Genomic DNA, 19,308 nt, shown 5'->3' on the forward strand with positions numbered 1-19,308 from the left:
ATGGGACAGCTCAAGCCACAAGTTTTGCTCATATGCTGCTTTTTATTAACGTGTTACGCAGCAGAAAAGTTTAAAACCAGAGGTCTGCGGCAGAAGGATGGAGATTATGTGGAGAAAGTAAGACAGAATTTATTAACTTTTCTTTATTCAGACAAAGGACATCATAACGCTTATCCATACAACATGGCATGTTTTTATTTAAAACCAAGTGTATGTACTGGATAATGTACAGGCAGCCGGTTGTTATCGCAAAAATAAGCCCCGACAGTGTGATCGGGTATCTTGTATCGCACTGAAGGGGTTTATTTGGCGATAACAGCCGTCTGCTTGTACATTATCCTGCTTATTACACGGCTACTTGCCACATGAGAAGAAAAACTGGACATGAAATGTGAATTTGAAATATTTTATTAGCTCATTTTTACCGAATGCAGACCTTCCGCGAGGAAAAGCCTTTACTTTGATTTTAAGGTAAGATCGACGTTCAAATGTCACGAACAGGCGAATTGGTTTAATCATTTGTAAATATAATGTCATATATGTTATTAAAAGACATATTTATAATTAATTTGTAAAAAAATATCTAAATTATTTGCTGCATCCGGGTTACCACTTGTTATTAATTTTGAGCGTTTGTTATCTGGGAATAACGGTCGTGGGCTCTCACTAAATCCTTGGTGTTTCAAGGTCTGACGTCATCACGCAACCGTGTTTTTTTTGGCAAGTTTAACAATCATAGGTAGTTTAGATGGTTAGAGTTAGGTTAGGGTTAGGGTAAAGGTTTCGTAAGACTCGAAACGCCAAGGATTTAGCGCAAACTTCGTGACTGGCCAATAAGAATCAAGCATTGCAACGAGCGGTGTAATGATTAAGTTGAAAGTATTGCTCAGTGGTTGCTCTTTCGTATCTCAAAAGTCTCATTTACTGTTTCTGTTAAGTACAGCATCGGTTTTATCTCACATGTCTTTGCTAAAATTATTTAGAAAAAATATAATAAAAACTTTTTTATAATCAAAAGATTTATTTTGAGATCTTGTTTGCCTTGGAAAATCTAAGCACATTGTGAGACATTGGTGAGATCTCCTCTATGACTGTAGATGAGACATGTATGTGAGACATATGGAAATGTGCATCCGTCTATTTCTCCCAAAATTGCTTAGATGACTTCAATTTTCAACTTAAAAGTCAGTTGTTAAAACAAGAGTATGGAGGTGTTATTTTTGGTAGAGGTAAAATAATCTGGATTTGGTGAGAATGTGATGAGAAATGTTAGAGATCACATTCAATAATATCAACTTTTGATTGCAGACTTGACAAATCTGAGCTCAGTTTGAGACATTGTTGACATCTCCTCTGAAACTCTAATGACAGAGACATTTGTGTGATTTCTGACTCTTTTTTTTTTTTTAGGAGAAACATCTGAGACTTAAGCAAGATTGTCTGTTTGCTCTCCATTTAATTTCATTTATGTCTAAAAGAAACAACTGAGACATTAAAGAGATCTCATCTGTGAGTTTTCGCGTATTTTATTTATTTTTGTAACTTTTATTACTTTCTCATAAAAGAAATCTGAGGCTTTAAACATCATTTAATCTAATTTAATCTGGGAGCAACAATTGGGAAATAAACGAGTTCTCATTTGAAATGTTTCTTTACACAGTACATGGAGAAGTGCATCTTCTGTGCAGAAGTTGTAAAAACTCTCTGGTTTTATTAACCACGTTTTTATTTCAACCAGTCTGAAGCAATTCACGAAATGGTCAGATATTTATGAGCGCACAGATATACGAGTGACTGTAAATATAACTGGCTGCTTCAGATATGAGGATCGATTCACAGATCAATGTCATAACTGTGATTTCCCACAGTTGGTGCAAGTTTGCCGTATCGACTAAACTCTTTATATTGAACAATGTCAGATTCATTTTTGCAGACGCGAGACAAGTATGAGTCACGGGGTCCTGTTAACCAAGCGATGACAGATTGATTCCTAAAAAAGATGTGACCGATTTGTTTAAATTCTACAAAGTCCACTAAGAGTTCACTGCAGAAAATGAACTAGAACGAAATATTAGATACCTTCCATCGGGAGTAAACAAACACACGTACAGTATTTACAGTAGTTTTATTCTGAGAATACAGGATAATCTGTTACTTACAGATTACATTTACTAAACAAACACACGTACAGTATTTACAGTAGTTTTATTCTGAGAATACAGGATAATCTGTTCGCCTCGTTCCATAAAACCTGTTTAGATATTTGCCTGTGTATAAATCTGTCTAAACTTTTAGGCAAAATTTACAGTAAAGTATACAATGGAGCGCATTGAGTGATATCCCACAATGCATTGCGCTCAACTAAACCTTCCATTTTCGGTGTAACTGAATGTACGGTATCAACAATGTTCTGTACTGTATGGCCCTTATGAAAGTTTACTACATATAAAAAACAACAAAAAACAAAAAGTTAAAAACATGTTCATGTTTCATAAGGGGTATCAACCACGGTATTCTTATTTTCACGCCTTTGGCTTTTTTTTGTCAGCCTGCCAACCATTTTTAATAGGATGATAACTGGGTGCCACTTACTAAAACAAACATGCACAGCCGATGAGGTCATGTAAGTGTACCAGTGAGCAGTAGTCAGCGGAGTGTATACTGCACAGTATGCAGTACGCAGTGCGCTCTTGTTTATTAGTCATCAAAGTCAATTGAATTTACAGCTGTGAGCTGTTAGAAATTCCCCAGCTCATTTCATTTCTTGATAGCTCTGAAGTCTCCTGAGATTCATTGAAAGACAAATTTGATATTTATCGTCTGCATCATTTCAGTCAAAAATCTTGCCAGTGGAACCATCTGCATTCACATTAGTGAGTTTGAATAGTTTAGACACCAAAATCATCTTTGTCTTTTATTTCAACACTCTTATTTTTTAGGAGGTGGCTCTTTTATACCTCAGGAGGTTTGATGCCATTCTGAGCACAGTTTGAGACATTGTTGAGATCTCTTCTAAAACTCATGGAGACATTGGTGAGATTTCTGGCTAAGAAATGAGCTCGTACTGAGGCTAAGAAATGAGAAACTTCTGAGATGCAGATGAGACTCAAGCAAAAGTTTCATTTGCTCTCCATTTCATCCCACTGATGTTTAGGATAAATAATTGAGAGGTAAAGAGATCTTATCTGTGATTTTTCGCACATATTATTTTTATAACTGCTTATTACTTTTATAAAATCCCTGTCCTGCAGAAAAAAAACAATGGAAACCATTAAAGACGTTATAATCCCTGCTGAAAAAAACAATAGAACCCCAACAGAAACCATTACAGAAATTCTAATGGTTTACAATAAAATACCATTATGAACCATTAGCTTTTTCCATTAAATCCATTACAAAATGCCTTTTTGTAGTGTGTTTTGGCCATTATTCCAGTAGGATTTAACATCCCACCATAGTGGTTTTAATGGTTTTAAAGGGATTTGTACTGGCTTTAACTGTAATGGTTCTGGTATGTGATGGATTCTATTGGTGGGATGTTAAATCCTTTTGGAATAATGCCCAAAACACACTACAATTTTTTGAATGGTTTTAATGGAAACCATTAGAATTTCTGTTGGGTTTCTAATGTTTTTTTCAGCAGGTTCTATTGGTACCCATGCTGAAAAAACAATAAAACCCTGGCCAAAACACAAAAAGGTAATGGTTCATAATGGTATTTGGTATTTTAATGGTGTTTTTTAGCAGGGACTTCATTGGCACTATCCTCAAATAAGGGGCAATATGGTTTTATGTTTCTGGCCCAAATGTAATGAGCATTGTCAACACCTTTAATAAGTTACCGTAAAAAAACGGACACTGTGCGAAGATAAATTCTTATTGCTCTTAAAACGGTTTTAACATGGTCTCATCACAGTCGTATATGAACAGCAGGATGCTTAAACAACTTCATTTCGGGAGAGCCACTATATTGAAAGTTACAGGCAACCAGGAATTCCGCCTTTTTTTTCATTAACTGTACAATGAAACAAATGAAGGGCTCGGTTGCTCACAGTCCGCGGAAAATGCCTTTATTCCCGGGTGAGAGATAATCGTTCACCAAACCAGTCGACGTTTATTATAAATGACTGTATCATCTCACCGTCCCGTCATTATAATGAAAAGCAGGAGCTCTAATTCTTTTGAATTTGCTCACAGTGGGTAGAGAACATGCACATTTCTCATTCCGACCGTTCGGGCAGTCCTAACTAATGAAGCCGCTGTGAATAACCGCAGAGGGAAATAGCGCCGTGTGCTCCGCAAGCCTTTGTTTGCAGTACATTCAGGTGTGTCCTGTCAATAAAAAGCATTGAAGCCAAACTCACCGAGGGCTGCGAGCGCAGCCACAGAGCCTCCAGCTTATAAATATGAATACATTTCACTTCCCGGCTTGCCCCTGGCCTGTATCGAGAAGATTTATTGCCTATTTAAGGGCCCTTATTTCCACAGCTCTCTGCTTGTAGGCATGCTGATTAGAAGTTGCATTAGTCTTGCGGAAACTGAGTCAGGTGACAGTGGAGCTTACTTAATGTTCAAACCAGACCTCTCACGCCAGGGATTGTTCGCTCGGATGAGGTTAGGTGCTGCTTTTTGTTCCACCCTGGACATTAAGAAGCGCTTTCGGATGGAGATGTAAATGCGTGGCGAATCGCTGCCTCGCTAATTCTCTAAATGTCCCATTATGGATGTGGTTCTGTCGCACCTGCCATTTTGGCTCGGTTTTCCACCCGTGAGTATGGTGTCATAAATATACGCCCCCCCTGAGAGTGTTTATTCAAATTCATTTTATGATGTCCTGTCATACAGGATCAAATGTTTCATGCTGACTGTTATATCATATTTTGATTATTATTGCTCATACTTGCAGGGTAAAGAATGTAAACAAACTCCTAAAGACAACACAATCTCACGGCAAAAACCTAACTATTTTACGATGTTGCAGATTGTCCAAAGTCTGTCCTGGAGGGCCAGTAAGCGGGTTTCCATCACTCTGGTTTTATTCGCATTTTGAAGTTTCGCATCAGAAACGAGTGATGGAAACGGCAAATTATGAATTAAAAACCCTTAATTCGCGAAAAAGTTTTTACGCTCGCTTGAGGTGGTTTTTCTTTTTTGCGAAAAAGGGTTAATGCGAATAATGGGAGATGGAAACACATTTGCCGAATAAATTTTTCCAAAAAGTAGCGTAACTGCACTAAGAGACGGCGTAACCTGACTAACCAGAGTACTGATCTTGTTACACAGCATCAGAAATGTTGTGACGGTCATTCTTAAACGCCTGAGCAAAGTCGTCAAAGCATTTCTGTAATTGCCTCTTAGAACTATCACGACTGTGTTTCCCAAACAGCAGGCATCCACAAAAGCACCGCATTTAATGTGTTTCGTAATCGTCTGCTTGCGCAAGTATTATGAAAATTATTATATTCAGTGACTTCTCTTACTTTTCTTACTGATATTTAGTGGCAGTTTATTAGGAAGTGACGGTTGACTAGTTGGATGGAAACGGTGCTTATTCGCAAATGTTTTATGCGATATTCCAATTTTGCGCATTAACTAAATTCGCAACTTTGGATGGAAACCCGGCTAGTGTCCTGCAGAGTTTAGCTTTAACCTAATCAAACACACCTGAACTGGTTAATCAAGGTCTCACTATGCAGACTAGAAACTTCCAGACAGGTGTGCTGAGCCAAGTAGGAGCCAAACTCTGCAGGACGCCGGCCTTAATGGACACCCCTGCTCTAGACTTTTCGACTTCCATTCATACGCATGGGAATGTGTCACGCCACACTGGAAACGCAAGCCCGTCATTTCGCATTTCTCTGCGTAGCAAAGTTCCAGTTTGGGGAACTCTGACCTGCGAATTCGTGACCTCTCGAAACAGAAAATGTGACAGATGGAGGAATCGCTCCCATTTTCGCAGCACCATCCGAACGAATTTCGCATGCTCAAAGTCTAGAGTGACCACGGCATAATTGGTATGAATTTCCGTCACACTCTTGCAGTATTCGACCAATCACTATGCACTGGTTAACTGGCCAATCATAGCACACCTCGCTTTTTTTTAAATCTGCGCGTTTCAGAGAGGCGGGACAAAGAGGAGATACAAACATGCACGGTATGTGGAAAATACGGAGTTGTTGAACCTTAAATCGTGTATACACATCGCATTACATCTAAAACAAACCATAATATTCGTTTTAGCCGTGTCATATGACCCCTTTAAGCATTGAAGTACAAAAAAACTTTGGATGACATTAAAATTAAATTAATAAAAAAATAACATTACTATGTCACTTTCATATCATTTGCACATTTTTGTACGATTTGCTTTCGTGCCAGTGACGTTTGGATTAGGGGCGGGGTCAGGGGAGGGGCTTTAGTATTGCTTTTCTAGTAATCATACGTTTATGTGCGATTCACAATATACAAATTCATACGAATAAGCCACCTCATAAAAGTAATGAATTCCAGTGAGATTAATCTTCACGTTTCACAAAAAATTGCATACAGAAATATTTCCCCCATGATATAAAACTGTGTTTTGTATATTTATTGTGAGCATCAGTTAAGTTTTAGAAACATGGCTTTGAATGCTTTGTGTATCGTTGTGCACAAATCATTGGTGGTTTGTCTTGGTAATCTTTCATATGAAAATGTCTTTTCTGAAATGATTTTTCACTTTGTCTGACATCTTTCAGCTGTTTATGAGGTATTCATTTTTTTTCAATGTCTTCCTAGCTGCCTCGATTCGCTGAGATATACATTGTGCACTTTTCAAGGTTCAATCAGCTATAGATGAAATCCTGCCCGACACTGAATGTCCTGTTTATAAAACACATTAGCTTGTACACGCAAAATGAGTTCAAGTAGCATGTCACGGTTGACTTCAAAGTTTCAATTTTAGATCCAGTTATGGGCACCACTAAAATACTATCATATTTTATTAGAGCCATAAAAAAGAAAAAACACAAATTAGATCTCTTTAATACCTCAATTATTTATTTTACACTTTATTAAGCTTAAATGAAGAGCAAATGGAAACTTTTGCCTAAAGTCTCATATCAGATATTTCAGAAAAAGAGTTTCAGAAGAGACCTCAACAATGTCTCAAACTGAGCTCAGATTTGTCAAATCTGCAATCAATTTCCCATTGTGGGACGAATAAATGTGTCTAATCTAAAGGTTGATCTAAAAGTCAATATTATCACTTGTCGAAAAAACGTTTACTTTTCTAAACTGTATTAATGGCTATTGTCTTCTTTTAAAAATGATGTAAATATTGTGGAGTTAAAGTTTGAGGCTTGTGTGAGTTCTGTCATTTAAGTGGTTTATTAAGAATGAAGTAGATAATGAATCTCACTAATAGTGAGCATGCAGAGCTCTTTACAGTCAAACTGGACAGATGACTCCATCTCAATTCAATGAGGCTTAACGGGGGCAGCGCTCCATTATGGGCTTCTTTTCCATTTTCATTAGAAACATTGCACAAAACTGGCTCGACTTGTCCAATTTCACAGTTTGTAAATATAGCTGCAGCGTGGTATTTCCATCAGAGAGCTGATGGTATAGCTCATTCCATTACAATGTCTTTCTAAAGTTGTATGAGATTTCTAATAACTATTACAGACACTCGAAGCTGCAAAATATGCCGGTTCACAAAATGCTCAAATGTTTCTCAGTATTCCAGCTGCGTTCAGGGTCCAGCAGGACCTCCAGGAAGAGACGGAAATCCAGGAGTGAATGGAATTCCAGGCACTCCAGGTGTCCCGGGCCGGGACGGTGTAAAAGGGGAGAAGGGCGAATGTGTGACGGAGAGGTTTGAAGAGCCGTGGAAACCCAACTATAAGCAGTGTGCCTGGAACTCTCTCAACTATGGCATCGACCTGGGCAAAATTACAGTAAGAGGCTGAAAACTGATTCTAACCCCTCTCACCATATCTAATGTTTATCCAAAAATAAAATTGTTGTCACCCTCATATTGTCCTAGACCTGTATAGAACTTTCTTCAGTGCGACACAAAAGAAGATATTTTGAGAAATGTCTCAGTGGTTTTGTGTTCAGTGAAAGTCAATGGGGCGCAGTGTTATTTGCTTACCAGTGTTCTTAAAAAACATCTTTTGCATTCTGCAGAGGTATGTCTTACAGGTTTGGAATGGTATGAGAATGAGTAAACACTGAAGGAATTTTCATTTTTGGGGTTAATTATAATTATCTTATACATGTCTTTTTTTATAAGGAACATAATAGTGAATATGGTGTAAACAAGCATGTCACGTTGTTCTTGTGTACCGTCCTCAGGAGTGCACGTTCACTAAGCGGCATGCAGACAGTGCGCTACGTGTGCTGTTCAGCGGCTCTCTCAGACTGAAGTGTAAAAAAGCTTGTTGTCAACGCTGGTACTTCACTTTTAATGGAGCAGAATGCACATCGCCGCTGCCTATAGAGTCCATCATTTACCTGGACCAGGGCAGTCCAGAGTTCAACTCCACCATCAACATACACCGAACCACATCATGTGAGATTTTACTGCATTATTATTACTGACAAGCAATTAATAAAAAAGACTGAACAGTATAGTGGCCTTGTTAAAACGATCTGACTGTGTAAAATGAAATGAAATAATAAACTAAAATAGTAAACTAAAAATTATAAAAGTAATTTTAATATGCATAATTACTTACTGACAAGTAATTAATGAAAAATAACTGAACAGTATAGTGGCCTAGTTAAAAGGATCTGGCTGTATAAAATAAAATAAATAGTAATTTGAATGCATAATTATTTACTGAGAAGTAATTATTGAAAAATAACTCAACAGTATAGTGACCTAGTTAAAAGGATCTGGCTGTATAAAATAAAATAAAATAAAATAAATAGTAATTTGAATGCATAATTATTTACTGAGAAGTAATTAATGAAAAATAACTGAACAGTATAGTGGCCTAGTTAAAAGGATCTGGCTGTACATTTAATGAGATTAAATTTCTGCTTGTGACTTCGAGCCAACAGCCGTACATTTTTCAATGCCCCCAAACAGATTAGATGAGGTCCCGTTCCATCTGAACGCTTCTTCATCAAGTGCTGAACGTGTACATTACCACTTTGAAAGGTCTAGTCTCAATTGCTAAGCTATTGAACATTTCCAAAAGACTAAATGCTAAATTTGTAGGTGATTCAAAATGCCTTGTTAGACATTGTTGGCATTCAAGTTGGATATCTAGAATTCTGGATGAGCAAACACGGTATTGAAGAGAACTGCAGAGCATACGTGATCATAAAATAATAATGGATGTTAATGAGCACTTTTACTGCTGAATGGGGGCTTTTGTAACACTTAACCTGACTATGGGTTAAAACAAGCTCATCTGTATACCTACGTAAAGTTTAAATATATTATAATTATAAGTATAATAATATAAATGTACTAGTATTATACTATTGCAGTACTACTTGGGGCTAAATTGGTCCACTTTTTAGTTTACTTTACGTATAGTAAGTATACTTTACGTATACCTAGCGTACTACTGCACAACTAGTTTACAGCTACATTTTTGTTTGTACTGCAAATATACTACAAATAAACTCAATTTATAGGTATACTTCTAAATTACTAGTTTAAACTTGTGTATGAAAGTACTCTTCAAAGTACATTCTCAGTAAACTAGTTTAGTATTATATATTGTATTATAATTATTATACTGCATGCACTTAAAAAAAAAGGATTTAAAAGGCTTCTCAATCAAAAGAGTAAACACAAATGTCTACAAACATACATAGTATATCTCCATCAAAAAATTGGTTCAAATATAAGTCAAGTATAGATTTTTTTATATTTAGATTAAAAAGTTTATTACACCCTAAAAAAGGTTGGGTTATTTCAACCCAACATTGGGTTAAAAATGGACATGACCAAAACGCTGTGTTATAAATTAACATAGGTGGGTTGTTTTGACCCCAAATGCTGGTTTGCTTTAACCCATTGTTGGGTCAAATATACTGTATATATATATATATTAGGGCTGTCAAAAGATTAATCGCGATTAATCGCATCCAGAATAAAAGTTTGTGTTTACATAACATATGTCTATGTACTGTGCATATTAATTTTGTATTTATAAATACAAACACATACACAAGTATACATAGGAAATATTTACATATTTATATTTACCAATAATTGAAATTATATATAAATGTTTATTCATATTTAGATTTTTCTTAAATATATGCATGGATGTGTATGTGTTAATAAATACAAAATTATTATGCACAGTAAACAGATCAATAACAAATGTTATATATATATATATATATATTCCGGGTTAATTTAACTCAATAGTTGGGTTTGTCCATTTTTGACCCAATGCTGGGTGGAAAAGCCCAATGTAATAGCACTTTTCTTTGGAAGAGAAGTCGTTTTTTACATGTCAACGAAGAGAAAAGTCACTTGTCTTTTGTAGAATGACACAAGTTTTGTTCTTACTTTAAGATCGGCCTGTCAAACAAAGTGCAACCACTAGTCCATTTACAGTGATGTAAAATAAATAAAGCACATGCCATGAATCTGTTTTATCGCCTCTTGTGCTACAGGGAAGATCTTTTAAAAGCTTTCCTCTCTAAACGCTACAAATTGTTCTGTATGTATGAATTACAGCAGATAAGACTATCTCTGAATTCCTAATTTCCTCTCAGGGTGCATTTAAGCACATTTGTTTATTTATGTTCTTCTAATAGTTTTTTTGGGGGGGTGTTTGTGGTAAGCTTCTGACGGTCATATTACTTTTGTCTGGTTTGTTTCAGTTGAAGGTTTATGTGAAGGTGTGAAGAAAGGCTTGGTGGATGTTGCCGTCTGGGTGGGTACCTGTGGCGACTATCCCCATGGCGACGCTTCCACCGGATGGAACTCTGTCTCCCGGGTGATCATTGAAGAGCTTCCTCTGAGCATCTGAGACCCTTGTGTTCTTCAGGGAACATCACAACTTCTCCAACATTATCTCTGTACTGTTTTACTAAATATTTAACTTTAAGGCAAGTTTTGAAACGTTGAGGATATATTGTACCAGTCATCATTCTCTTGAATGAATGAATGTAAATACAGTATATATTGTCATTTAGACAGCTTTAAAGATGACCCAAATATAACAATGTTGTGATTTATTCACGTCTCTTTCTTCTGTGGAACGCAAAAGGAGATATTTTGAGAAATGTCTCGGTGGTATCGTGTCTATACAATGAAAGTCAATGTTGTTTGGAAACCAACACTTTTTAAAATATATATTTTTTGTGTTCTGCAGTCATACAGGTTTGGAATGACCTCTACACCCCAAAGGTTTTACATATTATTATCCAGTACTGTAGTAAAACTCTCTAACTGGTGCAAAAATAAGTTTTATAGTTTTAGTTTTCCAGTACGGTCTTGTATATTATCCATATTAACAACTTTTTAATTTTTTTAACTTCATTTTTATCAGCTTGAGGCTAGACATATTCTGTAAAACTTTGTATATTTTATCCGGTCATTTTTTAAATGTCAATAAAGTTTTTTAAAAGAACAAAGTCGCTGTCTTTGGTACATGTTCCTCAAAGAGCATTACTTATTAACCTGTAAGCAAAATGCATTTTCAGGCGGCGTACTTCAGCTCGTTAACAGAAATGTCAGCAGTGAGTCAAATGTCAGATTTAGTGAATCTGTGACCTCGATTTAAGAAATAAAATTTTACACTGTTTAGCTTTTGCCATGGCACAGGACACACTTCAGTGCAAAAGTTAAATTAAGATATAAACATGGTACAGCCACTTCTTACGCACACGTGTACACGGTACAATAGATTTTTTATCCCTGAATCTCACTGATAAAACATATCTTAATATTGTTGATTATCAATGTCTAGCCTTTATTTACGTTACTTGTTTTGTTACTCAGAAAAAACAGAGCCACTGTATTTAGGGTTAGGTTTAGTAAAGTACAAGCTTAGTAAAGAACTAAATCGCAGTACAATACACTTAAATGTTAGTCATTAAAATTAGAGAGAAAAAATACACAGAAATAAATGACAATATTCACATATTTTATTAAAACACAGAGACCCCTCATAATCGTATTACTGTATGTTTTTAATTCAATGTCATAAAAATGAATAAAACATACCAACTTTAAAGCTGGTTTTGCAACTGACGTTTCAATCTGAAACGTTGTTGAAACGAACTGAAAATCAAGAAAAACTCCACAATATTACAAATACAAACCCGATTCCAAAAAAGTTGGGACACTGTACAAATTGTGAATAAAAAAGGAATGCAATAATTTACGAATCTCATAAACTTATATTTTATTCACAATAGAATATAGATAACATATCAAATGTTGAAAGTGAGACATTTTGAAATGTCATGCCAAATATTGGCTCATTTTGGATTTCATGAGAGCTACACATTCCAAAAAAGTTGGGACAGGTAGCAATAAGAGGCCGGAAAAGTTAAATGTACATATAAGGAACAGCTGGAGGACCAATTTGCAACTTATTAGGTCAATTGGCAACATGATTGGGTATAAAAAGAGCCTCTCAGAGTGGCAGTGTCTCTCAGAAGTCAAGATGGGCAGAGGATCACCAATTCCCCCAATGCTGCGGTGAAAAATAGTGGAGCAATATCAGAAAGGAGTTTCTCAGAGAAAAATTGCAAAGAGTTTGAAGTTATCATCATCTACAGTGCATAATATCATCCAAAGATTCAGAGAATCTGGAACAATCTCTGTGCGTAAGGGTCAAGGCCGGAAAACCATACTGGATGCCCGTGATCTTCGGGCCCTTAGACGGCACTGCATCACATACAGGAATGCTACTGTAATGGAAATCACAACATGGGCTCAGGAATACTTCCAGAAAACATTGTCGGTGAACACAATCCACCGTGCCATTCGCCGTTGCCGGCTAAAACTCTATAGGTCAAAAAAGAAGCCATATCTAAACATGATCCAGAAGCGCAGGCGTTTTCTCTGGGCCAAGGCTCATTTAAGATGGACTGTGGCAAAGTGGAAAACTGTTCTGTGGTCATACGAATCAAAATTTGAAGTTCTTTTTGGAAAACTGGGACGCCATGTCATCCGGACTAAAGAGGACAAGGACAACCCAAGTTGTTATCAGCGCTCAGTTCAGAAGCCTGCATCTCTGATGGTATGGGGTTGCATGAGTGCGTGTGGCATGGGCAGCTTACACATCTGGAAAGGCACCATCAATGCTGAAAGGTATATCCAAGTTCTAGAACAACATATGCTCCCATCCAGACGTCGTCTCTTTCAGGGAAGACCTTGCATTTTCCAACATGACAATGCCAGACCACATACTGCATCAATTACAACATCACGGCTGCGTAGAAGAAGGATCCGGGTACTGAAATGGCCAGCCTGCAGTCCAGATCTTTCACCCATAGAAAACATTTGGCGCATCATAAAGAGGAAGATGAGACAAAGAAGACCTAAGACAGTCGAGCAACTAGAAGCCTGTATTAGACAAGAATGGGACAACATTCCTATTCCTAAACTTGAGCAACTTGTCTCCTCAGTCCCCAGACGTTTGCAGACTGTTATAAAAAGAAGAGGGGATGCCACACAGTGGTAAACATGACCTTGTCCCAACTTTTTTGAGATGTGTTGATGCCATGAAATTTAAAATCAACTTATTTTTCCCTTAAAATGATACATTCTCTCAATTTAAACATTTGATATGTCATCTATGTTGTATTCTGAATAAAATATTGAAATTTGAAACTTCCACATCATTGCATTCTGTTTTTATTCACAATTTGTACAGTGTCCCAACTTTTTTGGAATCGGGTTTGTACATCAGGGACACTCAATGTATTGCCCAGCCAGCTGTATCAAATAAAATATTAAAACATACATCGTTTTTTTACTTTTTTAATTAAATAAAACAAATCCCCCTTTTTCAGAGTAACTTACAGCCACATATAAATGTATAAAGTCACATTACATCCATTGTGACGTCAGTATTAACTTATAGTGATGGTTTACTTTTAAAGAACCAGTTTCAGGATTAGTGACTTCTGTTCGATTAGACACTCTGGCGTCCCTACTGTTCCAGGAGAGGACATGCTCGATTGAACTTCTTTCTGTCGACGCAGTCTCCAACAGGACGATCCGTCCCAGCTCCGGTCCCTCGGTGCAGTCGCGTCTGTTCTCACTGATCCAAAAGGAAGCGGGAAACGTTCTCATAGACCACAAAGGTTATGCAGCAGGCTGGTGTGACTCGGATCAGGTTGGGAACCATCCCTTTATAGAACCCTGAGAGGCCCTCGTTTCTGAGGACAGTCATAGGCAAGAGACAGGTTTAGTGTTATACAACTGTGCCATCTATAAAAATATCATATTGCATCGAATTAATACTAATCACGCAGTAGTACACTTATAATTGTATGGGATGAGGTTTTCAGAAAAGTTTAAAAGCAGATATACTGTCGCTTTTTCAATATTGATATATTGTGATCAATTCTATTTACAAATGATTAAACCAAATTGCATGTTCATCTCGTATAGACTTTGCTTCAAGACACTAAGAACTTCTTGCAATTATTACACTTATTACAAATTAGCTAATAAAATATTTAAACTGAATAAAATATTAGCCATTAAAATATTTAAAAACTGTTTAAAATGATCTATAATTAATATTATTTCCGTTATTATTTATTGTCTGTTGTATTCGACAGCATATCGTGAACGGGGGCGGACTGGGAAGCAAAAACGGCCCTGGAGTTTTTGGCCCACATCGGCCCTTCACCTTTTTTTGTCGAGTTAGCTTGAATCAGCCTTCCACCATTTCTGTCGACGGGGTGGGGGGGGTTGGTGATGTGTCATTGCGTTACATGTATACGTGTCCGTCTCGCTAATGCCTTCGGGTTGCGTGCATTCGCATTAATAACGTCCACCTGTGCGGCCCAAGTGTCTATTACGGCCCCATACCTTAGCGGCACACCGGGAAAATTAGCGATACTCCAGATGGCCGGTCTGCCCCTGGTCGCAGCCATCGGTGGGACGGCCGTTCTGGACTTTGACAGAATGTCCTACTGGTCAGTCCGCCCCTGATCTTGAATGATGGTCATGGAACATCACTTTTGTTGAAGGCAGATATTTTCCTTTAAAGCTGTTCCAGCCCCAAAAAACTGTAAATTTGCTCAGGTGTTTGCTTGAGATTACTGTGCGTGCTCCTGCTTACCTCCATGTTCTCCCAATAACATCTAATGCGCCGTCATATTTATTGTGCTGATCTTGCAGACGGGCCCGGATGACCTGATAGGGGTACGTCGTAGCCACGGCAAATATTTTAGACAAAGCCGCCATGGTAATATATTCTAATGGGTTCTGGATAGGAGAGAAGGCAACATGTACCGTGAGATATTTCCTGCGAAGCTGAGCTGATAAATGTGACACTACCAACGTGTCCCAACCAGGTGTGACACGACAAGTAATTTGTCTCTCAACATTGAACAAAACATGACATAATACAAATACAGCCAATCGTAATCATTTCACGTTTAGCGTAGAGGAGGACCAATGAGATTTAACCGTAAGTATAAAGTGTCCCACAATGCAATGTGCTTATCCGTTCTAAACATAGTCAAACATTTGGTAAATTTAATGAAGAATCAAAGCATGATGTGTTCATACAAACCAGTTTAGCATCTGATTGCATCTTTCTGTATTTGTTGTAATCTCTCTTCAGTTCTTCATATGCCATGAACTGCAGTGCACCATGGGAGGTTCCAAACAAACCCGGGACGAAGCCCTAGGGAGCACAACAGTTAACTCAGCTAGATAACACAAACAAACCCAGCAGCGCAACAAAAACATGATCAAAAAATCCCAAAGCTGCTCATTTCCTTATACAAATGCGCCTCCTACAGGCACGTTGTGGAATTTCAAGACACTTTATTATGAAACGTCAAGTATTTCCTATTCAAGGAAATGATTCAGCCCCAAAACAACTTAACTGCAAAAATAAGCCACACACATGTAAAACACACACTACAGAAACGCTTTACCCTACCCGATAGAGTCCAGCGATGCCTTCGTGGGTGTAGATTTTCACCAGAGCGTCCATCATTCCTTTGTATTGCTTCTGATCTGTGTTATATTGCAGGACCAGGCGAGTTTTGGTCACCCAGATCGGGTTGGTCAGACAAAGCGTCAAGGCCCCTAAAAAAGGTAACACATCACAACCCGGTTAAACTCTCTCTCTTGCTCCTCCAACGGGTGTTGTGGAAACTTTCTATAGCATTTCTCCTGTTGTTGCCTCCCTAAGATGAATGGCTTTATTGTTTTCTTCACAATTGTAAGTCACCTTGGATAAAATTGTCTAGTAAATGCTTAAATGGAAACATAAACAACCATCAACAAGCTGTAAATCAATACACTCGGATAAACAGAATGATTTAATCATTTCAATTATTTTACTGTTCAATTGATCTTTAAATGGCTGCTGTGACTCATCATGGAGTTTTCACATCTTCTGACCAATTCATTAGTAAAATGAGATAAATACGGAAAAAAATACTAAGAGAGAAATAAATATATTTCAAAACTGAAAATGATAGAACTAACATAATTATTTTACATTGTTTCAACCTCACTCTTTCTGTCTCACCAGTCTGTCTGCTATCTGCATTGACCTAAAACTTTGTAGTTATAAATCATTTATTAAAGTATTAAAAGCATTCCGTTATTGCAAACCATTGCGATATGCACATTTGTCATATTTCGATCATTTAAATATATCTTGCGGCCCAATTTTAAAGTTTCCTGAAATTTCCAGGCTGAGGTGTCTTCATAAAAAGGGCCATTATTTCACTTTTAATGGCATCTGGTGAGTAATTCAGAGGAAATGAATGAGGAAATGTAATTAAATTAGTGAATAAGTCACAAGAGATGTCCAGAGAAACCCATATTCTCATGAACATGAGCCCTTTTACGACATGTTTCATGTCACAAAAATCTTGTCATAATATTAATAGGCAACTTGAAGAAGTAGAATGCCTAAAACCATGTTATAAATATATATTAAAAAAATATAATGTTTGTAAAGCATCTTTTATACCAAATGATTGTTGTTAAAAATAAAGTAGGGTACTCCATACTTCATTTTTGAGAATTCTAGAACTGGTTTGTGACTAGAGAACATTCGGCACACAGCTGTGACTCTTCTCACACCGGCTGCGTTATATGAAACCAGTCATCAGCTGTGTAATCATGGTCCTAGTCTCATAAATTTCTTATCAGGAATATATGAGATTCTTTTAATGTTTTCCAGACTTAAAAACAACTAATCAATAATAGAACACTTGCCTCATTCATTATTCTGCAGTTAATCTGTCAGGACTGATTAGAAAGATCTGTACCCAAATCCACTCTGTCAGACGTCTTTGTGATTGATAGCAGAAAATAAATCAGGCCGGAAATAAATCAGTAGAAGAGTTTATCCTCTCAGCCTTTTATCTGTTTAGAGGAGGTGGTGAGGTTTTGTGATGGTAAAACTCTGAATACATCAGTTATTTTAAATTTGTTCATTTATTCATTCATTTTATTTGTGACAGTTATTAATAATAATTCAAACTTCTTGGGTTTCCTCCACATTCTCCTTACTACATTCTGACATTTTAAATCTTAATCTTAAGAACAGGTGACATGTAAAAAGATTGACTCGATTTATGTGCCCACTGTAGTGAGATATTCAGTACTGACCTGCTGTAGCGGCCGACACCAGGTGTTCTCTAGCGCTCAGCTCCGTCTGTCTGCCCTCTTTACGGTATGCTTTTATTGCATTGTAGCTACGTATGAAAAATAAGATGTTATTATGCAAGCATGGTCATCATTTTTTATGAGACTACTTGTAAAAATGCATTTTGTTTCGCTTTATTTATAGTTTATTTTAAAAAGGTACATTTGCTTAAATTACACCATGATCACCACAACCTGATGATCAACGTTATGCCAGCGAGATCTGTTTCAAAAGGCTTCAGTTAAAGCAAGAAAGTCTGATCTTTTGTACAAATTAGTTAACATGGCAGACTTTTAATTGATTTAATTAAATTGATTTTAATTTCCAGGTTTAAATCAAAAACATGAATATTATACACCTCTATACTGTACGGAGTACAAGAAGAAAAATACATACAAGAAAAAATAAAGCCCCCATGAGGCTCCAGCACCCCAGATATTGGGAGTAACGCCTTGGTAAAGTCCTCGCAGACCCTCCTGGTGCCAGATGCTCCTCATGCAGTGTAGAATCCCACTGTATTTAGGTCTCAATTCTAGCCCATCGCTCACTGTAACATAGTCAACAATGCAATAGTTGAGCTGAATGCAGCCTGTCCTATGTCATAATTTAAAGTTTTTTGAAAATTTAGTTATGTGGCAGTAATATATATATATATATATATATATATATATATATCTCAATCATTCATTAAATACATATATTCAAATATCTCATTCTATACTGCATACAGTAAATATAATTCTTCATTTTTTTGCCACATTTTAGAACAACACAAATCTAACTACAGGAATTATGTTGTTACTAGAAAAATCCCAAATAAAAAACAAAGACCTTACAATGTGCAGAATTATTAGCACAATAATGTAAATGGATTTTGTACATTATTACCTGCGAACCTGATTTTGACCAGATCCAGGGGATGCAGCACCAGTGTGGACACAACCCCTCCACTGAGTCCAGCCACTAAATTCTCAACTTTCACATGACTGAAGAGTCTCTGCAGGCTGCCGGTGAGAGTCGGGGGTGCAGGAGAGCCCGGGGTGGGACTGGGGTTCATGACTGCTGCTGTCTTACTGCATGTCAACACACGAGATCACTTACTTAAAAATGAAGACAAGACAAGTGTCATGTCGCTTTTGTTAGAATAGATCCTGGTGGGTTTTAATATTATGCGGCTGGTAAAAGCTGACTTTTATATAAAGGAATTGCTTGACCTTACCAGTTAATGACAAATCATGTGCAGTGACAGGAACGAAGACTCGGAAACATGCTGGAACTGCATGGAGCTTCACACGACATAAACTGCGCGTGCGTGACATTGCACTTTCAAAATAAGAGTCTACGGCGAGTGACGAGCAGCAAGGCGAACATAAATACAAACTTCGTTGTTAATTAATGAAAATACGTTTCATTTATTTTTGATTATGTCCACTCAGTAATATTTTGATGTAAAGTAAAGAACATTCAGTGTTGTAAAGAC

At 37.0% G+C, this 19,308-nt stretch overlaps 2 protein-coding genes across 5 annotated transcripts; one reads left to right on the forward strand and one right to left on the reverse strand.

Moving 5' to 3' along the window:
• cthrc1b (collagen triple helix repeat containing 1b) lies at positions 1-11,245 on the forward strand. Its single transcript, XM_057339701.1, has 4 exons — positions 1-117; positions 7,719-7,937; positions 8,338-8,554; positions 10,840-11,245. Exons 1-4 carry the CDS (start codon positions 1-3, stop codon positions 10,986-10,988), a joined length of 702 nt encoding a protein of 233 aa, XP_057195684.1. The 3' UTR covers positions 10,989-11,245.
• Positions 11,246-12,865: 1,620 nt separating this feature from the next.
• slc25a32b (solute carrier family 25 member 32b) lies at positions 12,866-19,145 on the reverse strand. Of its 4 annotated transcripts, XM_057339801.1 has the most exons (9): positions 19,048-19,145; positions 18,717-18,901; positions 18,225-18,375; positions 17,792-17,877; positions 16,101-16,249; positions 15,726-15,839; positions 15,270-15,415; positions 15,017-15,135; positions 14,244-14,355 (listed from the first exon to the last, which is right to left on the reverse strand). In XM_057339801.1, the coding sequence occupies exons 2-8, from the start codon at positions 18,883-18,885 to the stop codon at positions 15,018-15,020; spliced, it is 933 nt and encodes a 310-aa protein (XP_057195784.1). In that variant the 5' UTR covers positions 18,886-18,901; positions 19,048-19,145; the 3' UTR covers positions 14,244-14,355; position 15,017. The 4 variants fall into 4 exon arrangements, with proteins under 4 accessions (XP_057195782.1, XP_057195783.1, XP_057195784.1 ...); XM_057339799.1 differs by lacking the exon at positions 15,017-15,135 and having other exon boundaries at positions 12,866-14,355; XM_057339800.1 differs by lacking the exon at positions 15,017-15,135 and having other exon boundaries at positions 12,866-14,355; positions 18,717-18,928; positions 19,048-19,119.
• Between the last annotated feature and the right edge of the window lie 163 nt (positions 19,146-19,308).

The sequence above is a fragment of the Triplophysa rosa genome, linkage group LG8, assembly GCF_024868665.1.
Source record: "Triplophysa rosa linkage group LG8, Trosa_1v2, whole genome shotgun sequence".
Classification (NCBI taxonomy): Eukaryota; Metazoa; Chordata; class Actinopteri; order Cypriniformes; family Nemacheilidae; genus Triplophysa; species Triplophysa rosa.

Excerpts from the sequence above, each read along its gene's own strand:
- cthrc1b (XM_057339701.1), top strand. The coding sequence starts at position 1 with ATGGGACAGCTCAAGCCACAAGTTTTGCTCATATGCTGCTTTTTATTA. Across the intron at positions 7,938-8,337 it reads TCGACCTGGGCAAAATTACA|GAGTGCACGTTCACTAAGCG; the intron begins GTAAGAGGCTGA and ends TACCGTCCTCAG. Across the intron at positions 8,555-10,839 it reads CATACACCGAACCACATCAT|TTGAAGGTTTATGTGAAGGT; the intron begins GTGAGATTTTAC and ends GGTTTGTTTCAG.
- slc25a32b (XM_057339799.1), bottom strand. The coding sequence starts at position 18,885 with ATGAACCCCAGTCCCACCCCGGGCTCTCCTGCACCCCCGACTCTCACC. Across the intron at positions 18,376-18,716 it reads GGTCAAAATCAGGTTCGCAG|TGAGCGATGGGCTAGAATTG; the intron begins GTAATAATGTAC and ends ACTATGTTACAG. Across the intron at positions 16,250-17,791 it reads GGTGTCGGCCGCTACAGCAG|GGGCCTTGACGCTTTGTCTG; the intron begins GTCAGTACTGAA and ends TACCTTTTTTAG.